This window comes from Mauremys reevesii, linkage group 22 (genome assembly GCF_016161935.1).
Source record: "Mauremys reevesii isolate NIE-2019 linkage group 22, ASM1616193v1, whole genome shotgun sequence".
Taxonomy (NCBI): Eukaryota; Metazoa; Chordata; order Testudines; family Geoemydidae; genus Mauremys; species Mauremys reevesii.
In genome coordinates, this window is record NC_052644.1 from 7,791,984 (window position 1) to 7,815,085 (window position 23,102).

Genomic DNA, 23,102 nt, shown 5'->3' on the forward strand with positions numbered 1-23,102 from the left:
GTGGGCTGTGTGTGTTGTCATGCAGACAGTTGCCATCTACTGGCCGAAGCCGGGACTCCCGAAGCCTGCAGGAGCTCGCTGTCTCTGGGCCAGTTCTGGGGGCAGCACCTTCCTCCCTTAGGGCATTGCTGTGCCTGGCCTTTCCGGACCCCACAGCTCTCAGGAACTGGGCTGCTCCCAGTACATCAAGCTGTGAACCGGGTGCTGGGTGAGGCCTGGGCCCACCTGTGCAGCGCTGAGCACTTGGCAGACGCAGGCAGACACGGGCCAGTCGGTCATCCAGTGGATTCAGCTCTTTATTTGCATCTGCTCAGCTTGGGATGGCGTGTGGCACACAGGGCTCTACCCTTCCCGGCTCCTGCCTGTCCATGTCTCTGGGGGAGACAGTCGTGTATCCCAACCCCTGGGGGGGGGGTGCAGCTCCACCCCAGCAATGGCGGGGTTTATCAGGGACGACTCCCTTGGCCGCAGTTGGAGCAATGGCCCAGGAGACGCGTGTTCCAAGCGGGGCCTGCCAGGGCGAGCTGCCCCACTGCTAGTGAGACACGAGCCCCAGGCCGTGCCAGCTTTGTGCTGCAGCCCACAGAGTGTGGCGCCCAGTGGGAGGGGAATGCCCTGGGCACCTGCGTTCATCCCTGAAATGGGAATCCCCCAGGCACTCACCAAGCCATGCCCCTGCACAGCCGACAGCCATCCCCGGGCTGGGCGGGCAGGGCCAGGGAGCCTGGCAGCAGAGAGGAAGGGCCTGGCAGCAGGGGGGATGCATTGAAAGCTCGGGGGTGGGGAGAATCAATGGGAGGCCGTGGAGGAGCTGTGGCTGGCTCAGTTGTCCTGTGGGATGAAGAGAGCAGGGGCGGTTAGGGAGCACTGCCCATGGCCTTGGGCGAGGGCTGCAGAGAGCGCCAGGTACCTCACCCAACTGGGTGCTTCTGCCAGCCCCAGCCTCACCCCTTCACTGACACAGCCAGTGACTACAACCACTCCCTGCCTGGACCCAGGAGTCCTGGCTCCCAGCCCCTCTGCTAGCCGCCTGGATCCCACTCCCCTCCCAGAGCTGGGATAGAACCCAGGAGTCCTGGCTCCCAGCCTCCCTGCTCTAGCCCCCTGGACTCCACCCCCCTCCCAGAGCTGGGATAGAACTCAGAAGTTGTGGGGCTCCCTGTATCTCCCTCTCCCTGGGTGTGGGCATGCACCTGGCAGACCACGCTGATGTCCTCCCAGTGGGTGCAGTCGTGGTAGCTCCAGAAGCGGTGGGCACAGTTCTGCAAGGTCGTCTCGTTGCCTTTGCAGCGGATGTCGTCCAGCCAGATTTCCCCCGTACCCTGGCCAAAGCGGGGCCGGTCCTGCAGCTTTCGGGCCAATGGCTCGGCTGGGCCACAGCCCAGCTCTCGGCAGACCACTTGGGTGTTGTTCTCCGACCAGTTGTCGTCACACACGGTGCCCCACAGCCCATCATACCGCACCTCCAGCCGCCCGGAGCACTTGCTTGTGCCGTTCACCAGCCGCAGTGCGAAGGGCTCTGTGAGGAAGGGGGGTCATCTGGGTCAGTGCCCCAATGCATGCTGGGAAGGCCTGGCCGGGCTGGTGAAGGGGGCTTGCCCGGCACTGACCCCCACATCGCAGTGGCGCCAGTGCTGTGCTGTCTGTGCCCTGTGTGCCCAACCAGAAGGGGCAGCTGTTGCCAGGCTCAGCTGGGGCCACAGCACACGCTGCTCCATGGGCAAGGAGGCTGGGGATGTGCCTGCTGCAAGGGGACCAGCTTGGCACTCAGGGGGCAAAGCGCAGCCAGCCCTACCTGACCTGACTTGGGCCTCTGGCAGGGGGTGACGGCCTGGTGCCAGTGCTGCTTTCTCACCTTGGCACATGACTCCGGTGTCCCGGTGGTGGGGGCAGTGCTTCCCCTCCCAGGCTTGGGCTCGGCACTGGGTCAGTGAGGCCTCCCGCCCGGTGCACTCCAGCTCGCCCAGCAGGACAGGTGCTGAGCTCTGACTCAACTTGCTGCAGTGGTGGGTGACGTACCGTGGGCTCCCGCAGCCCAGCTCCCGGCAGAGCACCTTGGCATCAGTCAGGTCCCAGCCCAACCCACACACGGCACCCCAGCGGCCGTCATAGTAAATCTCCACCTGCCCACTGCAGCGCGTGTTGTTGCCCACCAGCCGGACAGGTGCTGTTAGAGATGGGAGAAGAGAGATAAATGAGGATCAGGGAGAGATCAGGGGCTGCAGAAAGCAACGTACAGAACTGGGAAAGATGCAGGAGTCCTAGCTCCCAGCCCCCTGCTCTAACCACTAGACTCCACTCCCCTCATAAAGTCTGAGGACTTTTTCTGCAACAATTTTAGGAGAGCAGCAGCCATGAGCCAAGAAGCAGAAAGTCACATCCTCACATTGCATCTAAGTAACATTAAAACAATGTTGTAGCGGGCTAAGAAGGCTCCTGTCTTAATAGTACCCACCATTACCAGATAAAGAAACAGATCTTAAGATGTTTAAAGAAAACATTGTTTGATGCATTTGGTCTGGCAAGGAACCACTTATCAACACTTGTGGGTGTGAAATCTCTGCTTCTTTATAGCGTTGCCTTCATGGTCCCCACTTTTCTCTTGCTTATCTGTACGGTCTCTGTCTGGTTTGTTGATTGGTTCTGTCTGTTGCATAATTAATTTTACAAGATTTAAATCAACTATGGTGGTGGGGGATGATTGGTTAAAGAATTGTTTCATAATGGGCTAGGGGTGTGAAAAATACTGTTGTGTAGTTACTGTAGTTTAATATGATTGGTTAAGGTATCACTAAGCAGCGCTCAAGTTTCACTATATAAACTGGGGTCCAAAAGGAAGTTATTTGGAATCAGCTCCAGGACACAGCCCCAAGACCAAAGCTGCCAGACCTCCACACCCTGCCAACCACACTGTGCAGAAACTGGAGTCCCCAGATGACCTGATCCTGACGGGCCAGCAGGAAAATTTTGTCTGCCTTATTGGAAGTAATGAGCATTGTATGCTTAGCCTGTGTATTCTGTGTTAGTAACTATTAATAAATAGAGGTTAAGGATATTACTGTGTCAGGATCTTTTCCTGGAAGGCCCCACAAACCCACGGACGATTATGCCCTGAGCCATAGGAACTGGGTAAGGGAAGGTGTCTTTCCCCCACAGTCATAGGAACTGGGAAAAGGTGGGTACCCTAGAGTGTAGAGGTAACAGTCTCCCAGAGCCAGGAATAGAACCCACGAGAGTCCACTCCCGTCCCAGAGCTGGGGATGGAACCGAGGAGTCCTGGCTCCCAGCCCTGCTGGGGATGTAGCAGTAGTGGATGGTGTGTGTGGACGCTGACCCTGCTACATGAGAGCATTTTCCCTTCACAACCCTGCTGCTGGTGTGTGACAGGGAGCAGAGCCCAGCCCAGGCCCTGCTTGTCCCACCCTCCGGACCTGTCGTGTCCCCTTCCTGCTCCCCAGATAGACTGTGCAGTGCTCATCCAGCAAGGCCACTCAGTCAGAGCTGAGCCCCCACCCTGGGACCCCAGGCATCCTTCCGTCCCTCCCCTAGGGCCAGGGCTCTCCAGGCTGGCTCACCTTGGCAACGGGCCCCAGCGTCCTCCTCATGCTGGCAGAGGTCCCCTGGATCCTCGTATGGGCAGCTCCCCAGCTCCGCCTCTGTCCCCTGGCACTGCACGTTCATCATCAGGACAGGGTCTGACTTGGGGCCCGGGCCGAACACTTTACTAGTCAGCGCTTCCATGGCCGGCCCACAGCCCAGCTGCCTGCACACCACGGCCACATCTTTCATGTCCCAGCCGTCATCACACACGGTGCCCCAGCGCCCGTCCAGATGCACCTCCACTCGCCCGGCGCAGCGGTGGGGGCCACCTACCAGCCTCACCTCTGGCAAAGCAAACACAGCTGCTGAGACACCTGCTCTGGGGCTGCGCGGGGAGACCCCAGGGGCTGCAGGGACTGAAGGCCCAGCTCAGCGCAAGGCATTGCCAGCGAGTGCAGAACAGGGCAGAATGGGCTTTCCTGCAACACTAACCCTGGGCCCTTCCTGCACCTCCCTCCAGCCATTAAACACCCAGAGCTTCCAGTTGGCCATGTGGTCACTAGGGAAAGATGGGTAGTCTCAGCACATGGCTCCTGGGGCCTAGTGCTCCTGCTATGGGGCCAGGACTGGCAGCTGGAGGGCAGAGACCCTGTGTCACGGAGTGTGGGGGAGTCAAGGCCCTGGCTTCCTGCGATCCACCATGACTCTCAGCCAGCCAGTAAAACAGAAGGTTTATTTAGACGACAGGAACACAGTCCAAGACAGGCCTTGCAGGTACAGACAACAGGACCCCCATCTGGGCTCCCCTCCATTTTCTCAGCAGCTCCAAACTGAAACTCCCTCCAGCCTCTCACTCAACCTCCCCCCAGCTCCTCCCCCAGCCTTTGTCCAGTTTCCCAGGCAGAGGTGTCACCTGCCCATCCGCTGCTCTGCCCTGCTCCTCTCCCTGGTGCACAGACCAGCCCCATGAGGGCACTGCCTGGCCCCACCAGCACACAGACTGAGGCCCTCTCCCTGTGGGGGACTCGGCAGGGCAGGGCTCAGCCACATTCCCTGTTGAGGGGGGAACAGGCGAGTTCATTGTACCCCCACCAGGGAGCAAGGGGACATGACAGGGAGCAGATCCCAGGCCCTGCTTGTCCCACACTCCGGACCTGTCAGGTCCCCTCCCTGCTCCCCAGACAGACTGTGCAGTGCTCACCCAGCAAGGCCGCTCAGTCAGAACTGAACCCCCACCCTGGGACCCCAGCCATCCTCCCGTCCCTCCCGTAGGGCCAGGGGTCTCCAGGCCGGCTCACCTTGGCAACGGGCCCCCACGTCCTCATCATGCTGGCAGACGTCCCCTGGATCCTCGTACGGGCAGCTCCCTAGCGCCATCTCTGTCCCCTGGCACTGCACATTCGTCATCAGGACAGGGTCTGCCTCCTTGCCCGGGCCGAACACTTTACTACTCAGCGCTTCCATGGCCGGCCCACAGCCCAGCTGCCTGCACACCACGGCCACATCGCCCAGGTCCCAGCTGTCATCACACACGGTGCCCCAGCGCCCGTCCAGACGCACCTCCACCCGCCCGGCGCAGCGGTGGGGGCCACCTACCAGCCTCACCTCTGGCAAAGCAAACGCAGCTGCTGAGACGCCTGCTCCGGGGCTGCGCGGGGAGACCCCAGGGGCTGCAGGGACTGAGGGCCCAGCTCAGCGTGAGGCATTGCCAGCGAGTGCAGAACAGGGCAGAATGGGCTTTCCCGCCACACTAACCCTGTGTCTGCACCTCCCTCCTGCCACATGCTGCACAGACAGGTCACTGAGCCCAGGAAATGACGCAACATCAGTGCCCCTGCTTTACAGAGGGGAAACTGAGGCACGGAGACTGGAAGTGACTTACCCCAGGTCACATAGTGAGCCTTGTGCAGAGCAGGGAATAGAACCTGCCCCTCCACTCCACTCCCTGGCCAGAGACAGGGACAGAACCTGACCCCTCCCCCTGCTCCTGGCCCCTTTTCCCTGCTATAACCATCAGACATCAGGACTAAGACAAGGATGGATCCAGACTCCTGGCTCCCTATCCTATCCCTTATCCATAAGCTCGTTCTCCTCCCCATTACCCCTTGCTCCCATTTCCACTCAGCAGCATGTGCATTAAACACCCAAAAAGAACAGGAGTACTTGTGGCACCTTAAAGACTAACAAATTTATTTTAGCATGAGCTTTCGTGAGCTATAGCTCACTTCTTCGGATGCATAGAATGGAACACACAGACAGGAGATAAGTTGATGGATTTCCACTCCATACGGCTAAATTGCGGATACAGACTAACATAGCTGCTACTCTGAAACCTGTCATTAAACACCCAGAGCTTCCCGTTGGCCATGTGGTCACTAGGGAAAGATGGGTAGTCACAGCACATGGCTCCTGGGGCCTAGTGCTCCTGCTATGGGGCCAGGACTGGCAGCTGGAGGGCAGAGACCCTGTGGGGGAGTCAAGGCCCTGGCTTCCTGCAATTCACCATGACTCTCAGCCAGCCAGTAAAACAGAAGGTTTATTTAGACGACAGGAACACAGTCCAAGACAGGCCTTGCAGGTACAGACAAGAGGACCCCCTTAGTTAGGTCCATCTGGGCGGCAGGGAGGCCAGAGCCGCATTGGGAGACCAGAGTCCCATCTGGGCTCCCCTCCATTTTCTCAGCAGCTTCAAACTGAAACTCCCTCCAACCTCTCACTCAGTCTCACCCCAGCTCCTCCCCCAGCCTTTGTCCAGTTTCCCAGGCAGAGGTGTCACCTGGTCTCCACCCCCCTCCTGGGTTCTCATGTTACATGCTCAGGTCTCTTCCCTCAAGGAAAGTCTCCCATCCCCCAATGCAGACAGTCCCAGCAAAACTCCCCTGCAACCTTCCCAGGCCAACGCTCCCCACTCAGCATTCAAAGAAAACATCAAGAACATTCCCGCTTCGTCACACCCTGGCTCCCTTGAGCAAGGCGGGCGTGTCCCTACCTGCCCCCACTCATTTGCATACAGGGCACTGCCCCCCAGGTGGGCTGGTTAGACTGCGCAGCTCCCTTCCTACCTCATTTGCATACACACTGGGAGGGCCATCGTGTGCCCTGTGCTGCCCAGCCTGGACAGTCTTCATGTGCCATGGTCACAGCACATGGTCCGCGCGCTGAGTGGGGGCAGGGATGCAATGGGGGCCTGGGTCAGTGTGACAACAAGCAGGTTCCCCTTGGAGCGAGGGGCCACCCTGACCTGGAGGACAGGGGCTAGATCGAGTGTGAACACAGAAGGAGCCACCAGAGCTGGCAACTTCTGGATGAGAATCACAGGGGAAGGAAGGGGTGTTGGTAGGGGACCAACAGTTGGGGTTTCTGCTCCCATAACGTGGCCAGCAGATCCCAGCACTGAGTGAGATGGCAGCACAGGGAGAAACCAGAGCTGCTGGGACAAAAAGGTAACACCATATTCCCAGGGGAATGTGCTCCATTGCAATGAGTCACGGCTCACATAGGAGCTGCTCCTCATGCCATGCTCCAGTTTGCTCCCACTGCATGCTGGGATCTGTGCTCAGGCAGCCTCCTCACTCCTGTTGTATTCTGCAACCTAACTTCAGGCAGGTGCCTTAATACCATTGCACTTGGGGCCTGTGCTTGGGCAGCTGACTCTCCAAAGGGCGGCTGTGGTCACCTCTGCTCAGGCCCAAGCCATGATGCCAGGAGGGTTGGGATCCTGGCCTGGGCTCTGGCAAAGTGCAGCCCCCTGGGGGCCAGACATACATACCTGAGGAGGAGACTCCCATGTCGGCAGCTGGTGAGAGACAAGGGGGAAACTGTCAGGAGCAGAGAGGGGCCCGTGCACCCGAAAGCTTCCCGGTCCCAAGGCACCTGCAGGAAAATGGGGCTGGGCGGGACAGAGTCCAGAGCAGTTAGAGCCAGACACGGCAGTGACACGTGCTGGGACCCAGGGGAACGGGGGAGCCCCAGGAGCCCCAGGCTGGCTGCCCATCGGCTGCTCTGCCCTGCTCCTCACCCTGGTGCACAGACCAGCCCCATGAGGGCACTGCCTGGCCCCACCAGCACACAGACTGAGGCCCTCTCCCTGTGGGGGGACTCGGCAGGGCAGGGCTCAGCCACATCCCCTGTTGAGGGGGGAAACAGGCGAGTTCGTTGTATCCCACCAGAGAACAAGGGGACATGACAGGGAGCAGAGCCCAGGCCCTGCTTGTCCCACACTCCGGACCTGTCAGGTCCCCTCCCTGCTCCCCAGGCAGACTGTGCAGTGCTCACCCAGCAAGGCTGCTCAGTCAGAACTGAGCCCCCACCCTGGGACCCCAGGCATCCTCCCGACTATGGCCAGGGCTCTCTAGGCCGGCTCACCTTGGCAACGGGCCCCCGCGTCCTCATCATGCTGGCAGAGGTCCCCTGGATCCTCGTACGAGCAGCTCCCCAGCGCTGCCTCTGTCCCCTGGCACTGCACGTTTATCATCAGGACAGGGTCTGCCTCCTTGCCCGGGCCGAACACTTTACTAAGCGCTTCCATGGCCGGCCCACAGCCCAGCTGCCTGCACACCACAGCCACATCTTTCATGTTCCAGCCATCGTCACACACGGTGCCCCAGCGCCCGTCCAGACGCACCTCCACTCGCCCGGCACAGCGGTGGGGGCCACCTACCAGCCTCACCTCTGGCAAAGCAAATGCAGCTGCTGAGACGCCTGCTCTGGGGCTGCGCGGTGAGACCCCAGGGGCTGCAGGCACTGAAGGCCCAGCTCAGTGCGAGGCATTGCCAGCGAGCATGGGCGCCGACTTATATGGGCTCCTGGGGCTTTAGCCCCAGGAATATTTACAGTCAGGGGCTCTGCTCCACCAATAGTTGGAGCTAGGTTTCGCCCCTTTTAAATCCCAGCCGCGGCCGGGAGTCAGAGGGCTCTGGGCTGCCTGCAAGCGCGGGGAGCCCAGCGCCCTTTAAATCTCAGCCGCGGCCGGGAGTCAGAGGCTCTGGGCTGCCTGCAAGCGCGGGGAGCCCAGAGCCTTTTAAATCCCAGCCGCGGCCAGGAGTCAGAGGGCTCTGCACTGCCCCAGGGGCAGGGAGCCCAGAGACCTTTGAATCCCAGCCGGGGAGGCGGCTGGGATTTAAAGGGCTCAGGGCTCCCCGCAGCTGCCAGCAGCCCAGAGCCCTTTGAATCCCAGCCCCTGGCCACTGATTGCCCCCTCCCCAGCCCCTTGCCCCACCTGCCCCCCAGGACCCCACCCCTATCTAAGCACCACTGATCCTTGTCCCCGATTACCCCCTCCCGAGACCCCTGCCCCTAACTGCCCCTTGGGACCCCAGCCCCTATCTAAGCCTCCCTTCTCCTTGTCCCCAACTGCCCCTCCTGAGACCCCACCCAACGTCCCCCCAGAACCCCTCTACCTGTCCCTTATAAACCTCCTAGACTCCCATGCCTATCCAATTGCTGCCTGTCCCCTGACTGCCCCTCCAAACCTCTGCCCCATCCAACCCCTGCTCCTTGTCCCTTGACTGCCCCCCGGAACTCCCTACCCCTTCTCCAACCCCCAAACTGCTTACTGTGCCACTCAGACCAGCGTGTCTGGCTCCGTGAAGCTCCAGAAAGTTGCTGCCATGCTCCCCCATGGAGCCCACAGCCCTATCCCACCCCCAGCACCTGCCTTCCAAATTTGAACACCTCAAAATTCAGGTGTGCTCAAGCTCGGTTTGGGCAGCTTTTACTTCATTTCTCCCAAATCAGTTTCCCCTGCAAGGTGCCATCTGAAGGTGTTGGAGAACAGAGAGATCGGGTGGCCTCCTAATGCCTGGAAAAGAGACAAAGGCCAGAGGAGGGAGTGTCAGTGCCTGTGCGGACTTCTGGGAAGTGCACGGTGTGGAAGGGGATGCTGTGATGCTTTGGAACAACTCCATACAAAGCCAGTCAGGACTCTGGGGGAGCCTCCTCTCTCAGAGCAGACTGTCTCTAGGGCAAGAAGCTTACACCTTCCTGGGTCTGACCTCGGAGCATTCAGCATGCCCTTCCACATCATGCACTTTCCACAGCGAGTCTGCCCAGGCTGGTCCTGGGGCAACCAGAGGTCCCTGCACCCCAACTCCGCAGTCAGATGTGACTCTCAGCCAGACAGTAAAACAGAAGGTTTATTAGGTGACAGGAACACAGTTTAAACAGAGCTTGTAGGTACAGAAAACAGAACCCCTCTGTCAGGTCCATCTTCGGGGGTGGGGAGCCCAGAACCAAGTTCTGGGTCTCTCCCCATTTCCCCAGCCAGCTCCAAACTGACACTCCCTCCTCTGGCCTCTGTGTCTCTTCCGGACAAGGAGGCCACCTGATCTTTGTCCCCAACACCTTCAGTTGGCATCTTGCAGGGGAAACTGAGGCACCCACACAGTATTCAGAGAAAATATTAAGGACATTCCCACTTCATCACAACAGGTGCAACAAAATATAATACTGTATATTGAAGTAGGCAAGTGCTGCTTCTGACTTTCCACTTTTAATTGACCCTTGTAATCTTGTGGCACTGATGCTTTGTAGCTTCATTTTATATCAGCTTACAGGGCGGGAGCGGGGGGGCACCACCATTTTGGGCCCCACCAAAAATTATACAAACCTGCCGCCTATGCCAGCGAGTGCAGAACAGGGCAGAATGGGCTTTCCTGCCACACTAATCCTGGGCCCTTCCCGCACCTCCCTCCCGCCACATGCTGCACAGACAGGTCACTGAGCCCAGGAAATGGTGCATCAGTGTCCCTGCTTTACAGTAGGGAAACTGAGGCACGGAGACAGGAAGTGACTTACCCCAGGTCACACAGTGAGCCTTGTGCAGAGCAGGGAATAGAACCTGCCCCCCCCCACTCCCTGGCCAGAGACAGGGACAGAACCTGACCCCTCCTCCTGCTCCTGGCCCCCTTTCCAGGCTATAACCATCAGACATCGGGACTAAGACAAAGGCATATCCAGATTCCTGGCTCCTCATCCTGTCCCTTATCCATAAGCTCGTTCTCCTCCCCATTACCCCTTGATCCCATTTCCACTCAGCAGCATGTGCCTTAAACACGCAGAGCTTCCTGTTGGCCATGTGGTCACTAGGGAAAGATGGGTAGTTTCCCCTCGAGATTGTCCACTCCCTGCAGAGCACACGGCTCCTGGGGAGACAGGATAGTGCCCCTGCTGTGGGGCCAGGACTGGCAGCTGGAGGGGAGAGACCCTGTGTCATGGAGTGTGGGGGAGTCAAGGCCCTGGCTTCCTGCGATTCACCATGACTCTCAGCCAGCCAGTAAAACAGAAGGTTTATTTAGACGACAGGAACATCGTCCAAAACAGGCCTTGCAGGTACAGACAAGAGGACCCCCTTAGTTAGGTCCATCTGGGCGGCAGGGAGGCCAGAGCTGCATTGGGAGACCAGAGTCCCATCTGGACTCCTCTCCATTTTCTCAGCAGCTTCAAACTGAAACTCCCTCCAACCTCTCACTCAGTCTCACCCCAGCTCCTCCCCCAGCCTTTGTCCACTTTCCCAGGCAGAGGTGTCACCTGGCCTCCAACCCTCTCCTGGGTTCTCATGTTACCTGCTCAGGTCTCCTCCCTCAAGGCAAGTCTCCCATCCCCCAATGCAGACAGTCCCAGCAAAACTCCCCTGCAACCTTCCCAGGCCAACGCTCCCCACTCAGCATTCAAAGAAAACATCAAGAACATTCCCGCTTCGTCACACCCTGGCTCCCTTGAGCAAGGCGGGCGTGTCCCTACCTGCCCCCACTCATTTGCCTACAGGGCACTGCCCCCCAGGTGGGCTGGTTAGACTGCGCAGCTCCCTTCCTACCTCATTTGCATACACACTGGGAGGGCCATCGTGTGCCCTGTGCTGCCCAGCCTGGACAGTCTTCATGTGCCATGGTCACAGCACATGGTCCGCGCGCTGTGTGGGGGCAGGGATGCAATGGGGGCCTGGGTCAGTGTGACAACAAGCAGGTTCCCCTTGGAGCGAGGGGCCACCCTGACCTGGAGGACAGGGGCTAGATCGAGTGTGAACACAGAAGGAGCCACCAGAGCTGGCAACTTCTTGATGAGAATTACAGGGGAAGGAAGGGGTGTTGGTAGGGGACCAACAGTTGGGGTTTCTGCTCCCATAACGTGGCCAGCAAATCCCAGCACTGAGTGAGACTGTGGCACAGGGAGAAACCAGAGCTGCTGGGACAAAAAGGTAACACCATGTTCCCAGGGGAATGTGCTCCATTGCAATGAGTCACGGCTCACATAGGAGCAGCTCCTCATGCCATGCTCCAGTTTGCTCCCACTGCATGCTGGGATCTGTGCTCAGGCAGCCTCCTCACTCCTGTTGTATTCTGCAACCTAACTTCAGGCAGGTGCCTTAATACCATTGCACTCGGGGCCTGTGCTTGGGCAGCTGACTCTCCAAAGGGCGGCCGTGGTCACCTCTGCTCAGGCCCCAGCTGTGATGCCAGGGGGGTTGGGATTCTGGCCTGGGCTCTGGCAAAGTGCAGCCCCCTGGGGGCCAGACATACATACCTGAGGGGGAGGAGGAGACTCCCATGTCGGCAGCTGGGGAGAGACAAGGGGGAAACTGTCAGGAGCAGAGAGGGGCCCGTGTTCCCCAAAGCTTCCCAGCCCCAAGGCACCTGCAGGAAAGTGGCACTGGGTGGGAGAGAGTCCAGAGCAGTTAGAGCCAGGCACGGCAGTGACACGTGCTGGGACCCAGAGGAACGGGGGATCCCCAGGAGGCCCGGGCCAGCTGCCCATCGGCTGCTCTGCCCTGCTCCTCACCCTGGTGCACAGACCAGCCCCATGAGGGCACTGCCTGGCCCCACCAGCACACAGACTGAGGCCGTCTCCCGGTGCGGGGACTTGGCATGGCAGGGCTCAGCCACATCCCCTGATGGGGAGAGAACAGGCGAGCTCATTGTACCCGCACCAGGGATGCACTCGGGGTGCAGGGGCTGCCGAGCCGGCACCTCCCCCCAATGGGGCGGGTGCCTTCCACACCCAGAGGGGCCCTCACCGAAGCAGAGCAAGAGGCACAGCCGCAGATCCATGGCTCCCCTGGGGCGAGCAGCTCTGTCCTGCCACGATCCAGTGCCAAGAGCTCCTCTCACCCCACCAGCCTGGGAAGCCCCTTTTAAGGGCTGGCACAGGATTGCCAGGTCAGTATGGGAGGAACCGGAGTGAGGGGCCGGCCCATGGACTGGTCACAAGATCATTTCCTGGCACCATGGCACTGGGCTCAGCACGTGTCCCAGAGCTGGGGGGGAAGGAGGGCAGGGGAGAGACACTGCGGTCAATGTTGCCTGCAAATGAACCTGCTGATGTGGCAATGGATGGTCAGTGCTGCAGGGAGCAGGGCAGGAGCTCAGTGGGGGGCACTCTCCCTGTACAGGCAGTGCTGGCCCTGGCCCTGGCTCTGGGAGGGGAGTGGGGTCTGGTGGTTAGAGCAGGGGGTCTGGGAGCAGGGACCTCAGAGGCACCTCCCCACTCTGTGACTGTCCTGAGTCCCATGGCGCTGGCCCAACTTTCTGACTTCTTCCCCTTCTGACTCTGCCCGGAATCTCTGCCCCCGGCTCCACTTCCTTCTCTGGCTGAGCTGGTGACTTGGGTCCAAGGGGGGCTCCCCCCACAAGGCAGCTGAGGGAGGAGGGAGCCTGACCCAATAGAGACCCTATGCCTGACTGCCTCCTCCTCCCAGCAGAGAGATCCTGGGGGCAGCATGGACACCAGCACTGTGGGGGGGCCAGGGATGCCCCCCCCCGAGAGAGGACAGCATAAAGGAGAGCAATTGGCTTGGAGCTCTGACTGTGAAGGGAGACCATCCTCTACTAGCTGCCCCCTTCCCCTCCCTGCAGCACAGGCCCCCTAGCGTTGCTCTGAGGCATTGGGGTGAGAGGAAGGTGCCCCCTGCTGGCTGCCTGCCCCACTTCCTGCAGCTCCATCTAATAAGAGGGGCCTAGGAGGTCTGCCCCAGTTGTAGGCTTAACACTGAGAAAGGGGGGAAAAGCGCGTGAAATGTCACCCACCGCTGCTGGGGAAGGGTCCCAAGGGAGCCAGCCGCTGACTGAGTTCAGACAAACTGGTCTCCAGCTGTAACTCAAGGCCAGTGTTGTGCTCATGCCTGGTGAACGAGGTGTGAGGATTGCATGGATGCCCTGGCTGCCCCTTCATAACCTGAGATCCAGGAGGGAGATGTGACCAGGTGACTCTTGGCCCGGGAAGGGAGACAAAGGCCGGAGAAGGAGCAACGGGCAGGGTAGGGGCCAGGCAACTGGAAGCGAGTCAGTCTCGGCTGGCTTGGGGCACAGGTGGAGGGCCAGAGCCCTGGCTCTGGGCTCCCCTCTCTCCAAGATGGACTTGGCTGAAAGTCACTGATTCTGTGCTAACAAGTTCTGTTCTATGCTGTGTTCCTGTCGACTCATAAACCTTCTGTTTTACCGTCTGGCTGAGAGTCACGTCTGACTGTGGAGTTGGGGTGCAGGGCCCTCTGGCTTCCCCAGGAGCCCCACCCGGGTGGACTCGCTGCAGGAAGCGCACAGTGTGGAAGGAGATGCTGAATGCTCCAAGGTCAGACCCAGGAAGGTCGAAGCTGGGTAAGCTTCTTGCCCTGGTGTGACATTATGTAATTTAATATCTCATTGAAAGGTGACAGGGCCAGAAAGAGTTAATTACCTCACAGACTGACCTGACCCATGGGCGAACTTTAGAAACTGATTAGGAAGATATGTAAATAAATAGAGCGTTTCACGCAAGTCTGCATTGTTAGAGATAGAAGGGGAGGTGTTTGCTCAGGTCTTGTGATGTAAGCAAACAAGTCTTGTCTATTGCTATAGCTTTGATTCAGAGATCAAAAAAGGAGTTTTAGTTTTAGGAAGACACTTGAGGGAACTAGAATTATTCTCTATTGGAAGGTTGTGGTAACCTGTATCTGAACTGTTTAATGGATAAATTACCCTGTGCTAATTGCTAGGATGTTTGGGAGAAGGAGAGTTAATCTTATTGTTTTCTCAGGCCAAAAGGCTGCTGAAAATGTATAAAAACCTTGGGACTCGATCCTTCTTCATCTCAGATCTGCTTTGGGTTTCAAGAGAGGGAAAGGATTGAGGCATAAGGATTGAGATCCCCAGTTACTGACTGGAGTCACCCTGAATATGGACATTGGACTATAACCTATGGACTATTTCTAAAAGGACTTTTGGCAACTACAAGCTCATTTCTGCTATGTATCTGAACCGCAAGAATTGAATTCAAGTCTGTATGTATATTGATCTTTTAACCAACTCTCTCTTTCTGTTTTTAATAAATTTTGGCTTACTTAAGAAGGATTGGCTCTAAGTGTGTATTTTGGGTAGGATCTAAGTTATAATTGGACCTGGGTATGTGGCTGATCCTTTGAGGTTGGAAGAACCTTTTCTTTTATATGATGAGATAATATTTTCAGGAATCATCATCATATCTGACATGTGTGTCTGGATGGAGGCCTGAGGCTGGGCACTTTAAGGAAACTGCGTTGTTTGGACTTCTGAGTAACCAGTGAGGTACTAGAGAAGCAGTTTTGTGCTGGCTTGGTAAATCTAAGTATTGGAATATCCACCAGCATTTGGGGTTTATCTGCCCCATTCTGTTTGCAGTTCACCCTGATTGAATAATCTCAGCTGGCTCCCCCGGCAGCATCACCAGTCCTGGCAACAGTTTGCTCAGAGAGAGGAGGCTCCCCCAGAGTCCTGACTGGCTTCATAGGGAGTAGTTCCAAAGCATCGCCCGGTGACTCCATGACACGAGGACAGTGTGGCACCAGAACCAACGACCAAAAGTGGGAGATGGGGAGGAGGGGCAGCACCTGGGCCTCCTGGTAAGCAGAGAATGGAGGGGCTGGGCACTTTCACCAACCATTCGCTTGCAGGCACCTTAGAAGACAACTTTGGGGGAGGGATCCAGCTGGAGATGGGTTGATCAGAGGAAGGTGCCCCCTGCTGGCCACCTGCCCCACTCCCTGCAGCTCCATCTAATAAGAGGGGCCTAGGGGCCAACGGGATGGTGCCAGACAGCTGGTGGCATTAGCATGCTCCGGGAGGGAGGGGGAGATGGGGGCCGGGGATTTGGGGAAGGAGTTAGAATAGGGGCAGGAAGGGGGCGGAGTTGGGGCGGGGATGGTGTTGGAATGGGGGCAGGACAGGGGTGGGAAGAGGTGGGGCCTCATGGACGGGATGGAGGGGGGCGGGGCTGGGGCAGAGGGGGGCTCGAGCACCCAGGGGAAAGAGGGGAAGTCTGCACCTATGGGCACAGAGCCCAGGGGATGAGTTGGGGTGCAGAGCCCAGGGCATCAGTGGGAGTGTGTGCAGAGTTCAGGGGATGGGGTATGGCACAGTGCCCAGGGATTGGGGTGCAGAGCCAAGGGGGTGGGGCACAGAGCCCTGCGGATGGGGTGGGAGGAGCCAGGGCAGCAGTTCACCCTTCATATTGCAGCCCATCACCCAAAGCCTCACCCGGCCCCGGGGGGTGATGAAGTGGGAATTTTCTGTGTTATTTTATGACTCCTGTGTGTGCCTCAGGTTCCCTCTGTGGGTTGTCTCACTACCCAGCGGGGGCACAGGCGTTAACGTTGCTCTTGGAGCCGGGCAGAAGCGAGGCCTCTCGCTGGCTGGGTGGCGCGCCTGGGTCGCTAAAGAACTGAAACCCAAATCAGCAGAGGGTCCAGAGAGCCAAGGGAAGCCCCAGCGCTGATCACGGGACTCTCGTGTCTCCCTGGCCTGCTGTGAACTCAGCCCGGCCCTGCCTGGCACCAAAGGGCTGAGTGGGGCAGGCGGCGGCTCAGAGCTGCCTTTGGGGAGAGGCTCTGGGCTCACCTGGGATTGACAAGGACACCGAGAGCTCAAGGCTGGACAATGGCTTAGCCCTGCCTCTCCGTGCCAGCCCCAGGCTGCGGGATACTGCGGCCAGGTGACTATTAGCCCTGCTCTCTATGGCAAGGCTGCTGGTGTGCCTGGGAGGCTCCCTCGGCCAGGGGCCCTGGAGGGGCCCAGTACAAGCCTCCCGCAGGCTGGGCTGGGCTGGGCTCACTGCAGGGGGGCGCGGGGAGAGACGGGGCTGCTGGTGCCGAGGGCACGGCCCTGCCCCTGGGGACGGGCGGGGGGGAGCCTCGGGGCCCAGCACATTAAAGGGGTCACTCCCAGGAGACTGGTGATCTAGCCCAGACCCTGTGGATCCACAATGGGCAGACGGGCAAACTGGGCAGCCAGGCCGAGGGGGCCGGCCAGTTACACAGAGCACGGACCCCGGGGGCCCTGCAGTGCGGAGCACCCCGTGCTGGGGCTACAGGGGTTACAGGCCACTGCCCAGTGCGAGCAGGCTCCCCAGAACAGACAGACAAGCAGATGCTGCTGATCCAGCTCCTTCCTCTTTACTAGGGGCTGGGCTCCAACTGACGCTGCAGCCCGGAGCTCGGTGCCAACATGGGGGGCAGACCGGCATGATCTCGGGGTGGATCCCACAGAGCTCTGCTCTGGAGGTGTGTGGGGGGGGGGCAGTGCAGGCTGGGGGTGTCTGTCTCTCAGCAGAGGGTTAGTGCATCTCGGGGGAGGGGTTGTCTCAGCAGGGCGGCAGTGCAGGACGGGAGGGTTGCCTCTCAGTGCGGGGTTAGTTTAGGCCAGGGAGGGGGGATCTGCCTGTCAGTGGGGGTTTAGCTCAGTCTGAGGAGGAGCTCTGTCTCTCAGTGGGGGGTGGGGCAGGGCAGGCTGGGGAGATTTGTCCCTCAGCGGGGGGAGGGGGAGAAGTGCAGGCTGGGGGGGTCTGTCTCTCAGCAGGGGGGCAGTGCAGGGTATGTGTTTCTCAGCAAGGGGGCAGTGCAGGTGGGGGGGTTTGTCTCTCAGAATGGGGGCAATGCAGGCTGGTGGGTTGTCACACTCTGCACCTCGGGGGAACCCCCAGGACCCCCCCATTTTACAAAGCATCTTTGTAAAATGCTTATGGGCAGGGGCGGCTCCAGGCACCAGTGCAGCAAGCGAGTGCCTGGGGCGGCAAGCCGCGGGGGACGGCCTGCTGGTCGCTGTGAGGGCAGCAGTCAGGCAGCCTTTGGCGGCGTGCCTGTGGGAGGTCCGCTGGTCCCACGGCTTTGGCAGCAATTTGGCAGCGGGCACGGCAAAGGCGCGGCACCGGCAGATCACCCGCAGAAACGCCACCGAATCCACCTGACTGCCGTGCTTCGGGCGGCAAAAAACATAGAGCCGCCTCTGCTTGTGTGGTATCTAATGCAAAGTTTGCCATGTTGGGTGTCTTCGGAAGGCTCATGAAATGAGGCTCAAGGAAGAGGAAGCTAGACACAAAAGGGAAGGAAAAAGAGAGAGAGCGAGAGAGATAAGAGAGAGAGAGAGCGAAAACACCAACTGGACCTGCTGGAAAAGTAGAACCAGAATCGAACGACCCCCATTGCTCCAAAAATCCACAAATGGGAACACTTATGTCCTGCATACAGTGAGGACGATGATATTGCTGAATATCTGACTACCTTTGAAAGGCTGTGTCTAATACATGAAATCCCTCATGATAAGAGAGCTCCTACCCTGACTGCAAAATTAACTGGTAAAGCTCGAAAATTACCCAGTGGAATGTCTAATGAAGATGCTTTAGACTATTGTAAATTTAAAGATACTGTTTTGCGAAGATTTCAGATTACCCCTTAAACATATCGAGTTACATTTAGGAATCTTAAGGGGGGTATTGGGATGAGTCATGGGGAATGTGAAAACAAAATGAAAGATTTGTTGGGACAATGGGTGAGGGGCAAAGAGGTGGCGAGTTGTGAGGGAATGTTGGATCTTGTTGCTCAAGAGCATTTCCTAAGCGTGTGTAAGGGTGATGTAAAGCAGTGTCTATGGGACAAAGATGCAAAGTCTGTGGATGAGGTGGCTTTTTTAGCAGATGCCTTCGAACAGAATCAGGCGTCTATTGAGGGCAGGCCGCAGACAGAGGGGTTTAAAACTGGTGGGAAGGGAGGATCCCATTTTGCCCCAGGGAAGAGAGAAGGGGGTTTGGAGCCTAAACATTTTCTTACCCAAAAACATTCCTCTAACCCTCATCCCAAATCTCCTGTAAAAGAGAAGAGCCCAGAAGGTGCTATCAGTGTAATTCCACTGACCACCTGAGGAATAAATGCCCTGTGCTAGGAGGAAGCAGGCAACCAATAGCTCATGTTAGTTCTGCTGTCCTCAACACAGAACCCTCCCAAGCCAGTGGTCCCCAATGTGGCAGGGCCGCCCAGAGGGGGGGGCAAAGGGGGCAATTTGCCCCGGGCCCCGGGCTCTGCAGGGGCCCCCAAGAGAACAGCTGAGGCTCCCGCCTCCACCCCTCTCCTGGAGCCCTAGGGCATCAAGCGCTGCCCTCAAACAGTGCCGCAGCGTGTCTCCGCCGGGGCCCCCGAGCCCCGCCCTGCTCCGAGCCGCGTGGTCAGGGGGCGGGGCTGGGAGCTCCGGGCTGAGCTCAGCTCCCTCCGCTCGGCTTGGAGCTCGCAGCCCCGCCCCGTCACCACGCGGCTCTGAGTGGGACGGAGCTCAGGCCCCACCGGCCACACGCTGCAGCTGTTGGGCGAGGCGCTGAGGCTCCTGGCGAGGAGGGAGCCGGGGGTAAGAGGCTGGGGCCGGGGGGGTTGGCTAAGGGGCAGGGAGTCCTGGGGACAGTCGGGGCACAGGGAGGCGGAGGAGGTTGGGGAGCGGTCAGGGGCAGGGAATGGGGTTGGATTGGGGTGTTCTGGGGTGTGGATAGGGTCAGGGCCGCCCAGAGGGGGCAGGGCAAGAGGGCGCAGGAGCTTCTTCGCTCCCGGTCTTCGCCAGCGGGGGGTCCTTCTGCTCCGGGGCGGAAGGACCCCCCCGCCGCCTGCGAATTACCGCCGAAGCGGGGCCTGCCGGGGCATCTGTGTGTGCCTGCCTGCCGAAATGCTGCTTGTCCAACGGCCACTAGGCGGGTGCACATAGATGGGTGTGAATGCATTGAATGTGTGCATGCATGGATAAGATCCATCCCTTTTCTGTTTGATCCAATAGCGGCATTTAATATAACCAATATACGTGTAACCCCGGGTTGGTATCTAGGGTGCAGAGAAGAGGAACAAGAATGATTAAAGGTCTAGACAACATGACCTATGAAGGAAGGCTGAAAGAATTGGGTTTGGTTAGTTTGGAAAAGAGAAGACTGAGAGGGGACATGATAGCAGTTTTCAGGTATCTAAAAGGGTGTCACCAGGAGGAGGGAGAGAACTTGTTCTCTTAGCCTCTAAGGATAGAACAAGAAGCAATGGGCTTAAACTGCAGCAAGGGAGGTCTAGGTTGGACATTAGGAAAAAGTTCCTAACTGTCAGGGTGGTTAAACACTGGAATGAATTGCCTAGGGAGGTTGTGGAATCTCCATCTCTGGAGATATTTAAGAGCAGGTTAGATAAATGTCTATCAGGGATGGTCTAGACAGTGTTTGGTCCTGCCACGAGGGCAGGGGACTGGACTTGATGACCTCGAGGTCCCTTCCAGTCCTACAATCTATGAATCTATGAAACTGAAGTAACACCCTCCTCGTGGCACAGGGTGAAATCCCTCCCCAGCACCCTCCCCTCCTCGGGGCGCAGGATCGGCTCCCTCCCCAGTGCCCTCCCCTCCTCAGGTCACAGGGTTCCCACCAGGGGCGGCTCTACAAAGTAGGCTGCCCCAAGCAGCGCAGAGCGCTGCGCCGCCCTTCCCCAGTCCCGCGGCGGGTCCCCTCTTCCCGCGGCTCCGGCTTCCTGGGGAGGGCGTCATTTGGCTCCGGTGGAGCTCCCGCCGGCGTGCCTGCGGCAGGTCCACCGGAGCCCGGGACGAGCGGACCTGCCGCAGTCATGCCTGCGGAGCTCAACCGAGCCGGAAGACGGGACCCGCCGCAGGCATGACTGCGGCAGGTCCGCTCGTCCCCGGCTCCGGTGGACCTGCCGCAGGCACGCCGGCGGGAGCTCCACCGGAGCCAAATGACGCCCTCCCCAGGATGCCGCCCCAAGCGGGCGCTTGGCCCGCTGGTGCCTAGAGCCGCCCCTGGTTCCCACCATCCCCAGTGTGCCCCTCCTCAGGGCACTGGGTCAGCTCCCTCCCCAGCACCCCTCCCTTCCTCGGGGCAAAGGGTCCACTCCCTCCCCAGCGCCCCCCCCCCAGACCTGTGGAGGTTGGCAGCTGCAGTGGGTACCATGAAGGGGAGGAAATGGCTCCCAGACACATTATCCCCCCTTCCCTGACTGTAGGGCCCCAACCACTCCATCAGGCTGGGCAGGGGAGCTGAGCACAGGGGGCGTCTGCATGAATGGGGAACCCTCGGGCGGAGGAGCTGCCCCATCTGCGCCAGAACAAAAAGAGGCTGCCCCTCCAGCCCCCAACTCCAGGACACATGGTGACAGCCCAGAGATGCTAGGAGAGGTTACACTGGCCCAGTGTCGGCAGGGACACCAGCTAGTCATGAGGGAACAGGGACAGCTGCTGAGAGCCGGCGGCTGGGAGCCTGGACTCCTGGGTTCTCTCCCCGGCTCTGGGAGGGGCTGACTGTGAGGAGTGGGCTGTGTGTGTTGTCATGCAGACAGTTGCCATCTACTGGCCGAAGCCGGGACTCCCGAAGCCTCCAGGGAGGCTCGCTGTCTCTGGCCCAGTTCTGGAGGCAGCACCTTCCTCCTTAGGGCATTGCCCGGCCTCCGGGTGGCTCCGGCAGGCACCAGCACGCCAGCGTGTGCCGGGGGCGGCAAGCCGCGGGGGGCGGTCTGCCTGTCGCCGGGAGGGAGGCAGGCAGGTTGCCGGCGGCATGCCTGAGGAGGGTCCGCTGGTCCTGCGGCTTTGGCGGACCTCCCGCAGGCGTTCCGCCATGGACGACCGGGGGGAACCTCCCGCAGGCAAAGGCAGTCTGCCTGCCGTGCTTGGGGCGGCAAAATACCTAGAGCCGCCCCTGCCCTCCAGACCCCTCTGCCCAGAGCTCTCAGGAACTGGGCTGTTCCCAGTGCGTCAAGCTGTGAACCGGCTGGGGTGAGGCCTGCGCTGGGTGAGGCCTGGGCCCACCTGTGCAGCGCTGAGCACTTGGCAGACGCAGGCAGACACGGGGCAGTCGGTCATCCAGCGGATTCAGCTCTTTATTCGCATCTGCTCAGCTTGGGATGGCGTGTGGCACATGGGGCTCTCCCCCTCCCGGCTCCTGCCTGTCCATGCAGCACGGACCCCTCCAGCAGAGACAGTCGTGTATCCCAGCCCCCAAGGTGGGGGCTGCAGCCCCACCCCGGCGATGCTGGGGTTTATCAGGGACAGCTCCCTTGGCCGCAGTTGGAGCAATGGCCCAGGAGACGCGTGCTCCAAGCGGGGCCTGCCAGGGCGAGCTGCCCCACTGCTAGTGAGACGCGAGCCCCAGGCCGTGCCAGCTTTGTGCTGCAGCCCACAGAGTGTGGCGCCCAGTGGGAGGGGAATGCCCTGGGTGCCTGCGTTCATCCCTGAAAGGGGAATCCCCCGGGCACTCACCAAGCCATGCCCCTGCACAGCCGACAGCCATCCCCGGGCTGGGCGGGCAGGGCTGGGGAGCCTGGCAGCAGAGAGGAAGAGCCTGGCGGCAGGGGGGATGCACTGAAAGCTCGGGGGCAGGGGGAATCAATGGGAGGCCGTGGAGGAGCTGTGGCTGGCTCAGTTGTCCTGTGGGATGAAGAGAGCAGGGGCGGTTAGGGAGCACTGCCCATGGCCTTGGGCGAGGGCTGCAGGGAGCACCAGGAACCCAACTGTGTGCTTCTGCCAGCCTCAGCCTCACCCCTTCACTGACACAGCCAGTGACTACAGCCTTGCTGGACCCAGGAATCCTAGCTCCCAGCCCCCCTGCTAGCCACCTGGATCCCACTCCCCTCCCAGAGCTGGGATAGAACCCAGGAGTCTTGGCTCCCAGCCCCCCTGCTCTAATGCACTGGATCTCACTCCCTTCCCAGAGCTGGGGCAGAACCCAGAAGTTGTGGGGCTCCCTGTATCTCCCTCTCCCTGGGTGTGGGCATGCACCTGGCAGACCATGCTGATGTCCTCCTGGTGGGTGCAGTTGTGGTAGCCCCAGAAGCGGTGGGCACAGTTCTGCAATGTCTTCTCGGTGCCTTTGCAGCGGATGTCGTCCAGCCAGATTTTCCCTGTACCCTGGCGAAAGCGGGGCTGGTCCTGCAGCTTTGGGGCCAATGGCTTGGTTGGGCCACAACCCAGCTCCCGGCAGACCACTTGGGCATTGGTCTCCGACCAGTCATTGTCACACACGGTGCCCCACACTCCATCATACCGCACCTCCAGCCGCCCAGAGCAGTTGCCTGGGCCGTCCACCAGCCGCAGTGAGAAGGGCTCTGTGGGGGGGAAGGCGGTCATCTGGGTCGGTGCCCCAATGCATGCTGGGAAGGCGCAGCCTGGCTGGTGGAGGGGGCTTACCCAGCACTGACCCCCACATCGCAGGGGCCCCAGTGCTGTGCTCTCTGTGCCCTGTGTGCCCACCCAGGAGGGGCAGCAGTTGCCAGGCTCAGCTGGGGCCACAGCACACGCTGCCTGACCTGGGTCTGGCAGGGGTGAGGGCCT

The 23,102-nt window shown here is 59.7% G+C and overlaps 2 protein-coding genes across 2 annotated transcripts in view; both read right to left on the reverse strand.

Moving 5' to 3' along the window:
* Nucleotides 1-278: 278 nt before the first annotated feature.
* LOC120388078 (deleted in malignant brain tumors 1 protein-like) overlaps nucleotides 279-23,102 on the reverse strand; it is a 67,470-nt gene continuing 44,646 nt past the window's right edge. Inside the window, exons 8-16 of the mRNA XM_039509641.1 lie at nucleotides 12,061-12,093; nucleotides 7,906-8,211; nucleotides 7,312-7,336; nucleotides 5,386-5,390; nucleotides 4,839-5,150; nucleotides 3,576-3,884; nucleotides 1,856-2,167; nucleotides 1,194-1,519; nucleotides 279-831 (exon numbers count right to left, since the gene is read on the reverse strand). Of these exons, the coding sequence (XP_039365575.1) occupies nucleotides 823-831; nucleotides 1,194-1,519; nucleotides 1,856-2,167; nucleotides 3,576-3,884; nucleotides 4,839-5,150; nucleotides 5,386-5,390; nucleotides 7,312-7,336; nucleotides 7,906-8,211; nucleotides 12,061-12,093 (1,637 nt within the window). The 3' untranslated portion in view covers nucleotides 279-822. The remainder of the gene's footprint in view (nucleotides 832-1,193; nucleotides 1,520-1,855; nucleotides 2,168-3,575; nucleotides 3,885-4,838; nucleotides 5,151-5,385; nucleotides 5,391-7,311; nucleotides 7,337-7,905; nucleotides 8,212-12,060; nucleotides 12,094-23,102) is intronic.
* LOC120388077 (deleted in malignant brain tumors 1 protein-like) overlaps nucleotides 21,635-23,102 on the reverse strand; it is a 132,896-nt gene continuing 131,428 nt past the window's right edge. Inside the window, exons 16-17 of the mRNA XM_039509639.1 lie at nucleotides 22,551-22,876; nucleotides 21,635-22,199 (exon numbers count right to left, since the gene is read on the reverse strand). Of these exons, the coding sequence (XP_039365573.1) occupies nucleotides 22,191-22,199; nucleotides 22,551-22,876 (335 nt within the window). The 3' untranslated portion in view covers nucleotides 21,635-22,190. The remainder of the gene's footprint in view (nucleotides 22,200-22,550; nucleotides 22,877-23,102) is intronic.